We start from the raw sequence: 13,479 nt of genomic DNA on the forward strand, positions 1-13,479 counted from the left end.
GGGTGAAGTAAGGAAAAATTACAAGTGGTGCATTGCTCCTCTGTGCAATAACACCCCAGAAAAAATTTTCGTCTGCATTCCCACGGAGGAAATTAGAAGAAAAGCCTCAATGTATGCCGTCTGTCGGGATGAGCGTTACGGAAAATAAGAGTATAATAAACAGAATGATAAACCCGTGTGCTATGTGAGCGAAGATAGCTTTAATATAAATAATATTTCCATATTTCATTGACTGAATAACTTGAAACTGAGATTTTTCGATAATTCGGCCGCCGTAGAATAAAAACTCAAATTCACAACAAAAATCGAGATAGGTGTTTCTCGATGGTTACGATGGACTCAAATTATTTATGGCACTTGTTCAATTTCAGTTACGGAAGGACATAGAAAATTCCATGATGTTTAAAATCAAGGGAGGAAATATGAAAATATAGAGCAACGTTGATCCTCATGCATTCGAGTGCCAGCCAATAAGACAGCGTTTTCTTCTACTGTCGGCGTCAAAATGATGTGCCGCTGTACTTTGCAAATTTATATCCTGGCTTCACTGCATGCTATAATAGTGAACTATACGTCATTTTAAAGGAAATTTTATCCTAAATTCTGATTTATTTTATTACAAAAAAAATTGAAAAATGTAGACACGGCCTGTGCAATAAATGACTCCGCGCACCGAAAAATTAGCAGTTTTGTCAATTTCATGAACTTTGCAACTCAACCTAAGGAAAACTACTACGTCTACAGCATTCATCTTCCACATTAATTTACACTCATCAGTGCGGATTAATAAAATGACTTTTGGGTAATTTTAGAACTTTTATTTTGTTATAAATTAATGAAAATATTTAAACATTATCTTGTCCCATAGTTTACCCCGAAAGATAAAGGAATTTGTAGATGGAAAAAGAATGGAATCCAGAGGTGGTCACAAAAAATGAATCGCAGCATTCTTTGGTTTTATTCTACGCCGGCTTGCTTTTCAGAAAAAGTTGAGTCACAAGAGGAATGTTCCGCGGCCCTTGATTTGGAAACTGTGGAGATAAGAAGAAGACATGTGTGGATCAGCAATTTCGATTGGTTGTCAGGATAAACAAAGGATCCATTTAAAGGTTGTCAGGCCATCGTATGAAGTAGGACTGATGCGCACCATAGGGGAAACAGGGTGTTTGAGGGAAAGTCAAACCCAAAGTTGCCCAAAGAATGTGGAGTTCTATCTTGCTCTTTCCCCAGTTAAAACCAAATAGAAATAGGATTGGGATGATATTTTCACCACGGGTTCTAGTGATAGTGAGAGTGCAGGTGATCATGGTCATCGTCGAAGGTCATCCCTCTAGGATTTCCGATACGGAATTTTTAAGTGACAACCGATCGCAATGAAGATTAGCTCCCCCCTTTAGAGTAGGTTTCAGATATATCGTGAGAAAAGCTCCCAAAATGTATAAAAGACTCTGTTTGGAAAACATTCACATTTTAATGCTAATTTAGGAAGGATTTCATTACAAAAGTAACTTATTAACACCTGAAGACGTTGTGTTTATTATATTGATCGAAGTGCGATTGACCGATTCTTTCTGCAGAATAGGAAGTGGCTTCGGGGTTTTGAGTCACAAGATGGTACATTGTGTTGGAAGTTCGTCTGTATTATCGCTACTAAATTGAAAAATTAATAGTCTGGCTTCCTCAGAGCTTCCTGTCGCCCTCCAGGCAAGGTATTTTTAAATTGAAAGTATCATCGACAGCTTCGAGGTGGAAATAAGTTCACCATAAGACTCTACCGGACTGCCAAAAGAATACACATTTCACATGAGTATACGCTTTCGCCAATATTATACGCAAGTCTTACTTTTTTATGAACTATAAAACATTTCAGATGCACATCAGCTACCTTACCATTTCTCGACATCGACTTTCCGCGCCGACGAAGTCTACAGTTTCACTAAAATACCCTGTTATCATGATGGAATCAGTAACAGGAAGCTTGCTAGGATCAGCCTAAGAATAACCATATTCCTTCATCTTTACGCAATCTATCGATTTCAATGGAGGAAAAATAGATCAAATAATAGCCCTGAAGTCACACTGAACAACTCCGATACGTCTGCACTTCAATAAATGAATCATAACCACGCCATCGCATGTAATCAATTCAAGTACTATGGCCGTGCCTCCTCGTACTGAACTATGACGTCACTTTTCTACCAGCCAATCATCGGGCGTTTTCGCTTCTCACTTGCATTTGAAAATTCTCGTGAACTTTGATGCATTAAATATCGCAAACCACTTCATAAAATAACAAAAAAACTTTCACCGAGGTATGCAAACATATATTTTTATATAATTTTGGGGTTATTGATTATATCTGAAATGTATGCAAGTTCCCTATTATGGAACCTCAATGATTTAATATAATATGCATATTCATGAATAACTTGCAAATGAAATTAAAGAAATTATTACAGTAATTGTTGTATTTTGTTTTTAATCTCAAATATGAGGACCTGTCAGACCCTTGTGCCCCCTCAGAAAAAATCCTGGATCTGCTCCTGAACAAAACTATTATTTTTCATTCATGTCTATTGCACAAAAATATTCATCATCATAACCGGTTGAAATGACAAATGTGTCGGGTCTGTTCCCTCATGTTTCACACGTTCAACACAGAGTTGATGCCAGAGGGATCGAAAGGTAGGTGTGGACTTCATTCATGGATGACATCCCTCTCATTAAGCAATACCAACATATATAATTGTTATCATAGAGTACTATGATTCACTTAAAATATGTCACTCTAATTTTTTTCATATACATTGTTCCAGCCCTGTCACAAAATAATAATAAATATATTTTTGCCATACAGTGTTTTTTCATCCGGTGTGTTAGAAACCCAAAACTGTCCATGTAGCACATCATATGATATCGAGGTAAGCTTGAAGGAAGAGATAAGGAAGCTACTTATTGTTCAGTAAGAATCTAAGCCAGGACGATATGTCAGGAGAGGAACTGGTTTGAGTAATAAGGAAGGGTTGCAAATAGTTCCATCCTTGAGAGAGTGTTTGGGCTAATAAGATTAAGAGGGCCTGGGAGCGCAGGTAAGAAATGATGGATGAACGTTTTCATATGTTTTTCCTGTAGTTATCCGTATGCTATACATATATGTTTCCTGCCGCTTGAGGGTTTATCTGGTAAGAGGAAATGTTTTAGTTCAAGAAATGAAGATATTCCTAGCTTGCTGCTTGAGTATATTTCACAAAGACAGTCCAGCCAAGTAAATTTAAAAACAAAATCAAATGATCACTTTCCATTTCATTTTCTGAGCACAATGGAAACAACCGGAGGTGAAAGAGTTATATCATTTGGGAAGCCAAGTAACAAGCAAGGAAGTAATCAGTAGGATAGCCAGAGTGAAGAGGATATTCTACAAAAAGAATCTTTGGACAAATGTGAATACAAGCCTAGAAGTAAGGAAAAAATTCATGAGAACCCATACTCAGTATATTTCTCAATGGCAGTGGGTCATGGATGATGGCTACTGCAGAAAAATCTCAGTTGAGCTCTTGAAATGTGGTGCTACTGAGGAATGATGAAAATAAACTTGATGAAAGGAGAAGTAGATGATACAGTCTTAAGAAGATGCAGAAATACAATTGGTCACACAGGGAAATGTCACAGGCCACATCATGGGAAATTATGAACACTGTTAAATAAAATTTTCTAAGGCCTGGTTACACAGTACAATAACCTGTGCGAGTTAATGTCTAAATGTACGACCACATAAATGTACAGTGTAGCCATCCAACTTATATGAATGCACGACCAGAAAATAGACTCAATTCCACTTTGTTTCATACGTTCATGTTAGTTTCTTTCCTCCAAATTCATTCATGCATACAAAAATTAACTTGTATAAATTATTGCTCACTTAGCCATGCCTTAAGGTCAAGTGAACGGAAAGAGTAGCTAAGGAAGACCTGGTACAAGATACATAGACGACATGGTGATGGATGTAAATGAAAAGAAATACATAAGCGTGAAAATGTTAACTGATGGAAGAATTCAATGAACAGCTTTCTCTAGTCAATCTTAGGATCATGACTTCGGTGATGACGATGAAGGAATTTGAGTGTTAAAATGATAGCTTCAATTAAATGTTTCAGCCTCAGGAAGCTGTGGCTTCATGATCCCTGAATGTCTACAGTGATAATAGCCATATGATCTGGCCATCCTCCTCCTCCTTCCATGATCTGCCATATGATTGCCAGCCTCGGTGGCCGCAGGGTAAAGTCCTCGCCTGCCAAATCAAAGGTCGTGGGTTCAAGCCCCGCCTGGGTACCCCTATCCAGGGCATGGATGTTTGTGCACGCTTGATTGCTAACCCTTTTACTGCCACCGGGCCTATATATTGGCCCTCTCTGTTTGTGCGAAAACTGATTTATCAGCCCGACTTATTTCACTTTTATAAATTTCATAATTGTTGCCTCTTCAATGGCTGCTGTCTCATTTACACACGTGTGCTTTATCTCTGATGCTTACTAAGATGGTTTCCCCATAAATAATAAAATTAAGTAGCTGAAATAATTTGAAATCTGAAATCTTGCAAATTCTGGAAAATAGCCTTGGCGGTCTTCGCACATCCCACCCAAAATGGGCTGGCAGTAAAAGGATTAAATGTTATCAACCTCGATGTGAAGGCCAAACAGTGCTGTTTTTGGTGGTATGTGAAATAAATAAATCTAGACTGAATTTGTGAGTGTGAACAAATTCACAGACCACATGGAATTGGTCGACAAGGCCATTCCAAGTACATACATGCGAAACTCAGGTTTTTTTAAGAAACATATTTTTATTTTATTTTTATTTTATTCTCAAACCACCAGATACAGCTCTTATTGGCCATTTTACACTGGGGTGTTCAACAAATGTAACAAGTAAACGTGCACAAACGACCATGCCCTGGACCGGGGAAACCTACCCAGGCGGGACTCGAACCCGCGACCTCTTGTTTGGCAGGCGAGAACGTTACCCCGCCGCCACCGAGGCCGGCAAAAGCTTGCACAAAAAAACATCCTTCAGTGGCCAATATCACTGACAATGAAAACAGAATTTTCATGTGCACATCCCCCGTGCATTTTTTTTATTGGTAGAAAAACTTTTCACAAGATAAAAATTTTCAGCAAAAAGCATTCTATGAAGAATGTGCATTCATTCATGATATCAATTAATCACTGTACATATCTTCTTAGTAAATAGTAAAATCATAAATTGGCTAAAAAATTGAATGGCACATAGGAATAAGTATTTGTTTAATATCAACGAAAAACTTTCATGATTCTTCTTTTTTCTGTATTTTCAGCTCATAATCCTCTGGGCGGCTGCAAGGATCTAGGCCATGACTCTTAAGCTGGACTGCCAAGTCAAACAGGTAATCATAACATTCCGCCCTGAGAAAATATTTTCAGTTATATACTGGCATCCATATAGTCAACTTCAGAGCCTCAACTTGATGGCTAATAACTTACATGGTTTTTGCCTGCTGCCAAGTATCACCCCAAACATACACTCCATGACGACGCACCAGTATAGCACATGTCGCTGGATATTCTTCAATAGTTTTGGCCATTCTGTCCTTTAGATCTTCCTCCCAAGGAGTGTTTTCAATGATAGGAACAACCAATTCTTCATCATACCTATAGTTCCTCCCGAGTTTAGGATTCTTTATACCCTAAAATCCAAAAAGAACTCATTCATTAGCAAATACCACATTGTGCGAATCTTTAAACCACATTTTTATGGTGTTTATCGATACCAAATGAAGTAACTTCATCTCAACTCTCATACTTCCTGTATTTTGAGCGTTCTGGAAAACGCCAATCAATTCGTCCCCAGCAATAATAGTAAGAGCTACAGTCTCTCTAAAATGTTGTGTTTTTATGTATATTTTCCTTCTCATGAAAAAAAATAGAACCTGCACATGACAAACTCATATTTTTTACTTTTGAATTCATTATGTATTAGATTCATGCTATGATTATTTGCTTAATCATATAGAACGGTGGAGTAAGAAAAAAACATTTCAACACATTAGTATGAAGGGCTAACACCAACTACCATACTCATGAAAAGGAAATCTTGAGTGTAAATTTGAACGACAAAGCAAGGAAAAAGCCACATATTTTATTTTTACAGATGCTGAGTCATATCTTTACAATAGGGTGGTTTCCTATTATTTTTTTATTGCCTAAATCGAAAGATTATTACTCCTGGAGTACGTATTTCGCGCTTTTAGATTTTTAAATGACGATATCTATTTTTCGCGATTAAATGAAAAGTGAAAAATTTCAAGCGCGCAAAAACGCGACGCGTAAGTAGGAAAGTCCACGCGACGCATTTCTGGTTCCCCCTCTCTCCTTGTGAAGTGACCTTGATCGAGACTCTGAGCGCTGATAGGACGCAGGATGCTAGCGGATAGCTGAGTACCTTGCTGAATGGTAGCGCTTGGCTTAAAATAGGTTTATTAATACCTTATCAAACGAAGAAAACTTTCCGACCTTAGCCAGTTTTAATAGGTGATTATTAAGACATGTTTCCCTGAGCTCTGTGCCTCATGCATCCATTGGTAACCTCAGACGATGTATAACTCCTATCCTCTCGTGTAGAAACTAGGTCCCTGTGACGTCACGTGGAGTGGAATCGCATGGGCACCAATCTGGCCTTTTTCAAATGAGGATAAAATTTGACCCTTGCCATTCGTCTAAACCGGTATTTCAAAAACCAAATAATTTGTGTATATATAATACACTAATGGTGGGTAACGAATCGCAATCAATGCCTATCGTTTTCTTTGATTAAGGAAACTACCCTATTGTTAGAAAAGAATTTAGCTAGATTAACACATTGCCTTGGTCAACAATTGCTATTTTATAAAACCATGTTTTTTCATAAAAGTTTCTAAAATCTTATGAAACATGAGCTTAGAGAATATTCTATATTCCTAAGGATATTTTTTAATTTATACTTGAGTTTCTCACACCAACTAAATTGACCTGCAAATTTTTATAAGAATTCGATGAAAAATGAGACTGAGCCAATTTCCGTATGGAAGTAACAGGCCTTCGGAGACATCATCCATTGAAAAACAGCAGTTTCAATCAAACATGGAATGGTTGTGAATAAAATCTCATAGAGATATAAAATAAAATTTTGACATGGTTACATTCCTACATAGAAGGATGAAAATTGGCAATTTTCATCTAAATATGAGTCTTTACCTGTCTTGCCTGGCATTATTGGTCCTTATTGCCTGGTCCTATCTGACATTAAATGACCCCAGTGCTATCCCCCAGACAAGAGAGATCTCAGTAGAGGGCAAAGGAATATCCTTAAATCAGGTATGGGAGCATCAGTTGAGTAGGCAAAGGAGTGCCGACCCATTACGTGTACAAAGGTGTGGGCCAGTCATTTCACTGCACTGCCACCTCACTCAAAAAAAAACTCCCCTGGATTTGCTCCAATTTCTGAGTAGTTCCAGCAGAGAAACATGGAACATGGAGTTTCATGGTTGGGTCAGCCAAGGGCGCAGCTAAGAATTAAGGCTTGGGGGGTTTTAGGCGCAACTAATACTTATTCGTGTGGGGTATTGTATACCCTCCAGGGTAAGCGGGAGGTGCGGGAGCCCTCCTCCAGAAAATTTTTAAGATTAATGGCTCAAAATGCTGAGTTTTACGGCTTTCGGAAGGATATTTCATCAATACTAACAATGTTCTATAAGTAATACTATTCCAATTAAGTAAGACGGATTAAACTTAAAAATTTCTCTGAGCTCTGAGGGGGGTTTTATCCCCCAAAACCTCCCCCTTGCTGCGCCACTGGGGTCAGCCCAGTTTCAGTTAAGTCTCAAAGGAGAAATGTTAACTAGACTAAACATTAAGGGGGCCAGAGTCAATGTTTTCCAGGGTGATCCTTTTACAGAAAGCTGAAAAGTATATAAAGAACGAAGAGAAACCAAACATGCATGTACACTAATTCATTAATAACTATACCTTAGACGTTGTTATGCATCTATCATCTGAATGCACACAATCATCACATGTAGATGATATGAGCACAATTTCTTATAGAAATAAATAACAATAATTCTGAAGGTAAGTTAAACTTACTGTGACTTGTTAGTCACTAGCAATTCTTGGTCGCCAGGTTCATTGATCACTGCAATAAAATCGTTAGCAAAAAGCAAGAGTGTGGCCCATTTCTATGAATACAACATTTAATAAAAGAAAATATAGAAAGACACTAAATATTTAATTCAACACTCACTTTAATCATTTCCAAGTGAGATACTTTAAATTCCTTGCCAGGGTACAGCATTGTTGCCATTACTGCGGATTTTGAGTGAGAATGTATGACTGCTCCTGCATTCCTGGCTAGAGAGTAAGTAAATGATGTTAAGTTATTGTAAGTGAAAACAAAGAGGTAGTGATGGATGTGTAAAGAACTAACCAGTATAAGCACACATAAATAAGGGCGTGCACTGGCTCTTTTTAAGTTTCTTGTGAGGTGGTGGTAACTCCAAATCATGGCCTGTAATATCCTGAACAAAGAGATCATCGGGGGCCAATCGTTCTTTTTGAACTCCAGAAGGTGCAATGTATATGTGCTCCCTAGATATAAACATTGATTATGTTAAGCGTTTTCGGAGCAGTAAATGAAGTTAAAGAGATCTTATTAGCCCAAGGAAGAGCGACTAAATTTCCTATTTACCCTTCCTTAATGCTGATTCCACCACCGGTTCCGGTAACCCAACCTAAATGATAAAACTGGTAACATAATTGAGGAATCAGGTTCCTTGGGTGTTCCTGTTAATATAATATGGGAATACGTCAATTAAATACAAAGAGCAAAACATTACGGCTTTCATTGAGTGACGCAAAGAAAATTCTTACCTACCTCATCAAAGTTGGGATCGTGTTTTAAAGACGTCGTCATACTGTCTACTTAGCGAATTGAATAAGAATAAAAAACTACGAGGGGATAGAAGGAGAACAAACCACGTGTCAAAGTCCAACACAATGCAAATGTATATCAAAACATCAACAGTCTAAGACGAGACTTGGACACGCGAGATTCCTGCGAGGTACACATACCAAGGCCAGAAACAAGCGAATAAATATCACATTTGGTCACGGCGGCATTACTTCATACTAGAGTTCAACAGATTTACGAAAGGAAACTAATCATTTCTACGCATTATAATTCTATCCAAAAATATGTCATCACTACCCGACCATATTTTCTGTCGTGCAAATATATAACTAAAAATCATGCCTCTTCCTCTGAGCTGTGGTGTCCGAGTGGTTAAGGAGTTGGACTCGAAATCCAATGGGCTTTGCCCGCACAGGTTCGAATCCTGTCCACAGCGGTATTTTTTATATCGCTCGAGTCGCATTTTAATATCTTATTCGGGATGGGGATGTTGCGTGATTTTCAAAGGACTACTTGAATGATTTTTCTGGCGTTATAAAAATATTATTACTGGCCACTTGACCTTCTTTGCTAAAGTGAATAAAATTCTCACAAATCGATATTTTGTAAAAGGGCTAAAAATGCGGTAAAATGGTTAAGAATACGATTTATTATAATAATAGAAATGCATTTCCAATGGAAGGAAGATGTCTGTTGAAGCGGAAGTTAAATGTATGGGTTATTTCTCGGAGGTGAGGGGTTAAACTCGGGCGCGGTCTGGGGTGATACAGGGCCCTCGGCTAGGGCTCATGAAGAAGTTCTCCTTACTGGGGGTCCGGGTGTCCTCTCCCGGGAAATTTTTGGAAATCGCATGCCCGGAAAAAGATTTTGACGCTATTCCGGCTCTTGTAAAATAAGCAGAAGTTAATAAAAAATGGCATTTCGAAAGAAAAAAAAATACTATGAAAAGTGAGAATTTCACAGCTTACAAAGTTTGATTATGTATTATGGTTATTTTGTCTAATTAGCGAATCGATCCATTGAATCTGCACTGAAAGCTTTAAAGAAATATAAAATAACCTTTTCGAATAACTATTTCAGAAAAGCATCATGTTCTCTTTTATCTTCTGACACCTTTATTTTATTTTTATATACAATCTTTTTACACTTCATTAGTATGTTGCGAATGAAGCAAATAATGAAAACGTATTATTATATAAATGAAAAAAAAAACTTTGGTTCGACTAATCTGAGTCTGTTTTTGTTACTCCTTTCACATGCGCTTCACGATAGATGCGATCGTTATGGGGCCCCATAAACCTCTGGGCCCTTGGCGATTGTCGACCACCCGCACCGGCCAGACCGCTTGTGTGTCAAGCTTGTCGATTTTCCCCGGAGTGTCCTGATATCGAGATTCGATTAATCAGGATTCTCATGTTGATCACATGACTCTTCTAAAATGCTTAAAAATCTTAAAACTCACTACTTAGAAATTTTCCAGGGGCAAGATCCCCGGTTTGGGCCCCCCAATATTTTTTATAAGTCGGCGTCCCTGTCAACGGCACCTAAATTGAACTTAGGTTGGTTAAACTTTACTTTAGGTGGAATTGCCACGGCCCGTCTTACAGGGACTGAGTTCCCCAGCTGAATTTTATAGCCTGTAGACTTCGCTGCGATCAAACGGAGATCAGGGAAACATCACCCCCTCAGTGATTTAACATGAAGGTTAGATTGGATTGGTAAGGTTAGAGCTCTCCCAGACTGAGCCAAAGGCGCATGAATGCAATAAATTTATGGTTGGGGGGCTAGTTCCTTCCTCTGTGAAACCTTTCGAGGATTTTGATTTGGGGTGCCCCAAGACGTCACCCTGGATTAGAAACTGGCACTCCTTGATCAGTAAATAAGTGACCAACCCTCTTGGCTACCCCACTCCCCTTTTTGTTCATAAGTTTTCGTAAATCTGAACAATTATGGCCGACCTCGAGCTGATCACAAATATTTGAGAAATCATCAGAATGCAGGGGTCTCTATTTTTCAAGGGGTATTTTGTTGGCTCTAATGAATGCATCTTTCATAACGTAGTTTAAATGATATCTGCACAGTTTGATTTCTCTTATAGTATTTGATTAATAATTGAGATATTTTAGATTTTTGTAAATAGTTTGGCACTGGCGTAACCAGGAATATGTTTCGGGGGAGGTGAGATACGTGGGGTGGCGACCCCTACCCCCAGGCAATGGGGACCGGGAAAATTTTTTAAAAATTACGTGCTTGGAAATTCGTTTTACATGATTTTGGCACCTTAAGCAGGTGCAGTTATTATTTGTGAAAACGAGACTATATTTTTAAATATTTTTTTAATTCTCGCAGGTATTATATATGTCAAAACGAGACAATAGTTTTAAATATTTTTTTCATTTCTCTGAGGCTTTGGGGGGATATATCCCCTTATCCTCCCATGGTTCCGCCACTGTAGTGTAGCGAAATCTATTGTATGAGGATGGTCTACCTCATTGCGAATATTTCTTGCTTGATTTTAGAGCTTTGGCGAGGTGGTTGTGGCAGAATACGACAATATCGAATCCAATCTATAGTAGGGTTGCAAAATTTACCTTCCATCAAACGCATAAAACCATCGCTAGAATACTTGTCAACGCAACTGAATATGTCAACAATTTTCTCTGGTATTCCAGTCGGCAAGAACACGCACGTGTTTTGGCTTTTGAAAGGAATTTTTCTTGAAATATGAGAAACGAAATTTTACGTTATCGTCTAGAATCATGGTATTTTGATCTATCTCTTGATTTGCGTGTGTGAGTGTAGTATTTAGCTTCGGTTTTATTGTCATAACCATCATCATTGGTCGTTAAATCCTGAGATAGGTTGACTGAAGCCCTCCCAACCTATCTAATGCTACCTAGTTGGCTTACTTCCTCGTATCTCCTCCTTTGCACTTTTTAAAGTTTATTTGGCCCATGTAATTGTGCCTGGGCATTCCTCTTGAGGATTTTCCCAATATTTTCTCTCCAATTATGTATTCTTAACGAATCCATTATTCCTTAGAATGTGATCAATCCATCTGGTCCCTCTTGTATGAGTAGTGTACCATAAGGATTTGTTATCTATTAATACGTAGAACTGGGCCTTAAGGGCGTTAATCCTGGAGTAATAGGGTAGTTTCCTTCATCAATGAAAACGAAAGGTATTGATTGCGATTCCTTAACCACCATTAGTGTATTCATAATATACAAATTACTTGGTTTTAGAAATCCCAGTTTAGACGAATGGCAATGGTCAATTTTAACCTCATCTGAAAAAGGCCGCTTGGCGCCCATGCGATGCCACTCCACGTGACGTCACAGGGACCTAGTTTCTATACGAGTAGATACGAGGAGTTTTACATCGTATGAGATTACCAATGCATGCATGAGGCACAGAGCTCAGGGAAACATGTCTTAATAATCACCTATCTGCCTATGGTCGGAAAGTTTCCTTCGTTTGATAAGGTATTAATAATCCTTATTTAAGCCAAGCGCTAACTGCTACCCGGGTACTCTGCTACCTGCTAGCAGCCTACATCGCAGCGGCGCACATATCCTCGCTCCAAGGTCACCTCACTTGCGGCAGCGGGAACCAGAACGACGTCACACGGAGTTTTCCCGGCATTCATACTTACCCGTCGCGTTTTCGCGCGCTTGAAAATTTTCACTTTTCATTTAATCGCGAAAAATAGATATCGTCATTTAAAAATCTAAAAGCGTGAAATGCATACTCCAGGAGTAATAAATAATCTTTCGATTTAGGCAATTAAAAAAATAATAGGAAACCACCCTATTGCAACACTCCGTCCATCGGATGGGACGCTAAGCCGTGGTCCCCTTGGCGCCTTTCGTTAAGCACAGGCTAATTCCGACGCCGGGTTTCTCTCCACCCTTCCCTAACTACCCCTTCCCTCATGGCGCAAATGACCTCAGCTGTCGGTCGCCTCCTCCAAATACCGCACCATCAATTTTTCCAGATATTACGGGGGTAATTACAGTAAAACTGAATCCATCACTGCACCTATCCACCTTACCAATTGAGAATATCTAATATTTAGTTCTTCAATCCCGTGGCTCTCAATGTCGTACCTAGGATCATAACTGGGAAGTGGGGGGCAAGCCATGGTCTAGGGGGAGGGCAAGCCAAGTTGTGACATTAGTTTATGAATTATTTCCTTGAAATAATGGTTTTATTTTATTTACATATCTTATACTCATACGTATCAGTTTTCGTGTGTTTAAAGAAAATTTGTTGAATACTTTCGTTTCAATTCAGCAGGGATTTTTCATAAAGACTTTTGCAATTTTTGCTTTTAGGGGGGCAGCTGCCCCTCCACTGCCCCTCGCTGGGTACGCCCATGGTGGCTCTCACCGGCGGGAAACTTTCCCCTAGCTTTCATCCGGCTGCATATCGCGAAAACAGGGAGAGCGTGCTAGCTTGCTATCTCTCGCACCGACTCCCCCGCAGAGATCAGCGCCGCGT

General features: G+C 38.9%; 1 protein-coding gene and 1 non-coding gene across 2 annotated transcripts; one reads left to right on the forward strand and one right to left on the reverse strand.

Moving 5' to 3' along the window:
- Positions 1-5,100: 5,100 nt before the first annotated feature.
- LOC124154501 (methylthioribulose-1-phosphate dehydratase) lies at positions 5,101-9,244 on the reverse strand. Its single transcript, XM_046528279.1, has 6 exons — positions 8,941-9,244; positions 8,755-8,849; positions 8,494-8,654; positions 8,311-8,417; positions 5,517-5,719; positions 5,101-5,438 (listed from the first exon to the last, which is right to left on the reverse strand). Exons 1-6 carry the CDS (start codon positions 8,977-8,979, stop codon positions 5,321-5,323), a joined length of 723 nt encoding a protein of 240 aa, XP_046384235.1. The 5' UTR covers positions 8,980-9,244; the 3' UTR covers positions 5,101-5,320.
- Positions 9,245-9,330: 86 nt separating this feature from the next.
- Positions 9,331-9,412, forward strand: Trnas-cga. Its single transcript has one exon. It is a non-coding gene; the product is annotated as a tRNA-Ser (tRNA).
- The last annotated feature ends 4,067 nt before the right edge of the window (positions 9,413-13,479 follow it).

This window comes from Ischnura elegans, chromosome 2 (genome assembly GCF_921293095.1).
Source record: "Ischnura elegans chromosome 2, ioIscEleg1.1, whole genome shotgun sequence".
Taxonomy (NCBI): Eukaryota; Metazoa; Arthropoda; class Insecta; order Odonata; family Coenagrionidae; genus Ischnura; species Ischnura elegans.

Excerpts from the sequence above, each read along its gene's own strand:
- LOC124154501 (XM_046528279.1), bottom strand. The coding sequence starts at position 8,979 with ATGACGACGTCTTTAAAACACGATCCCAACTTTGATGAG. Across the intron at positions 8,418-8,493 it reads ATTTATGTGTGCTTATACTG|CCAGGAATGCAGGAGCAGTC; the intron begins GTTAGTTCTTTA and ends CTTACTCTCTAG. Across the intron at positions 5,720-8,310 it reads CTCACTTGGAAATGATTAAA|GGTATAAAGAATCCTAAACT; the intron begins GTGAGTGTTGAA and ends TTTGGATTTTAG.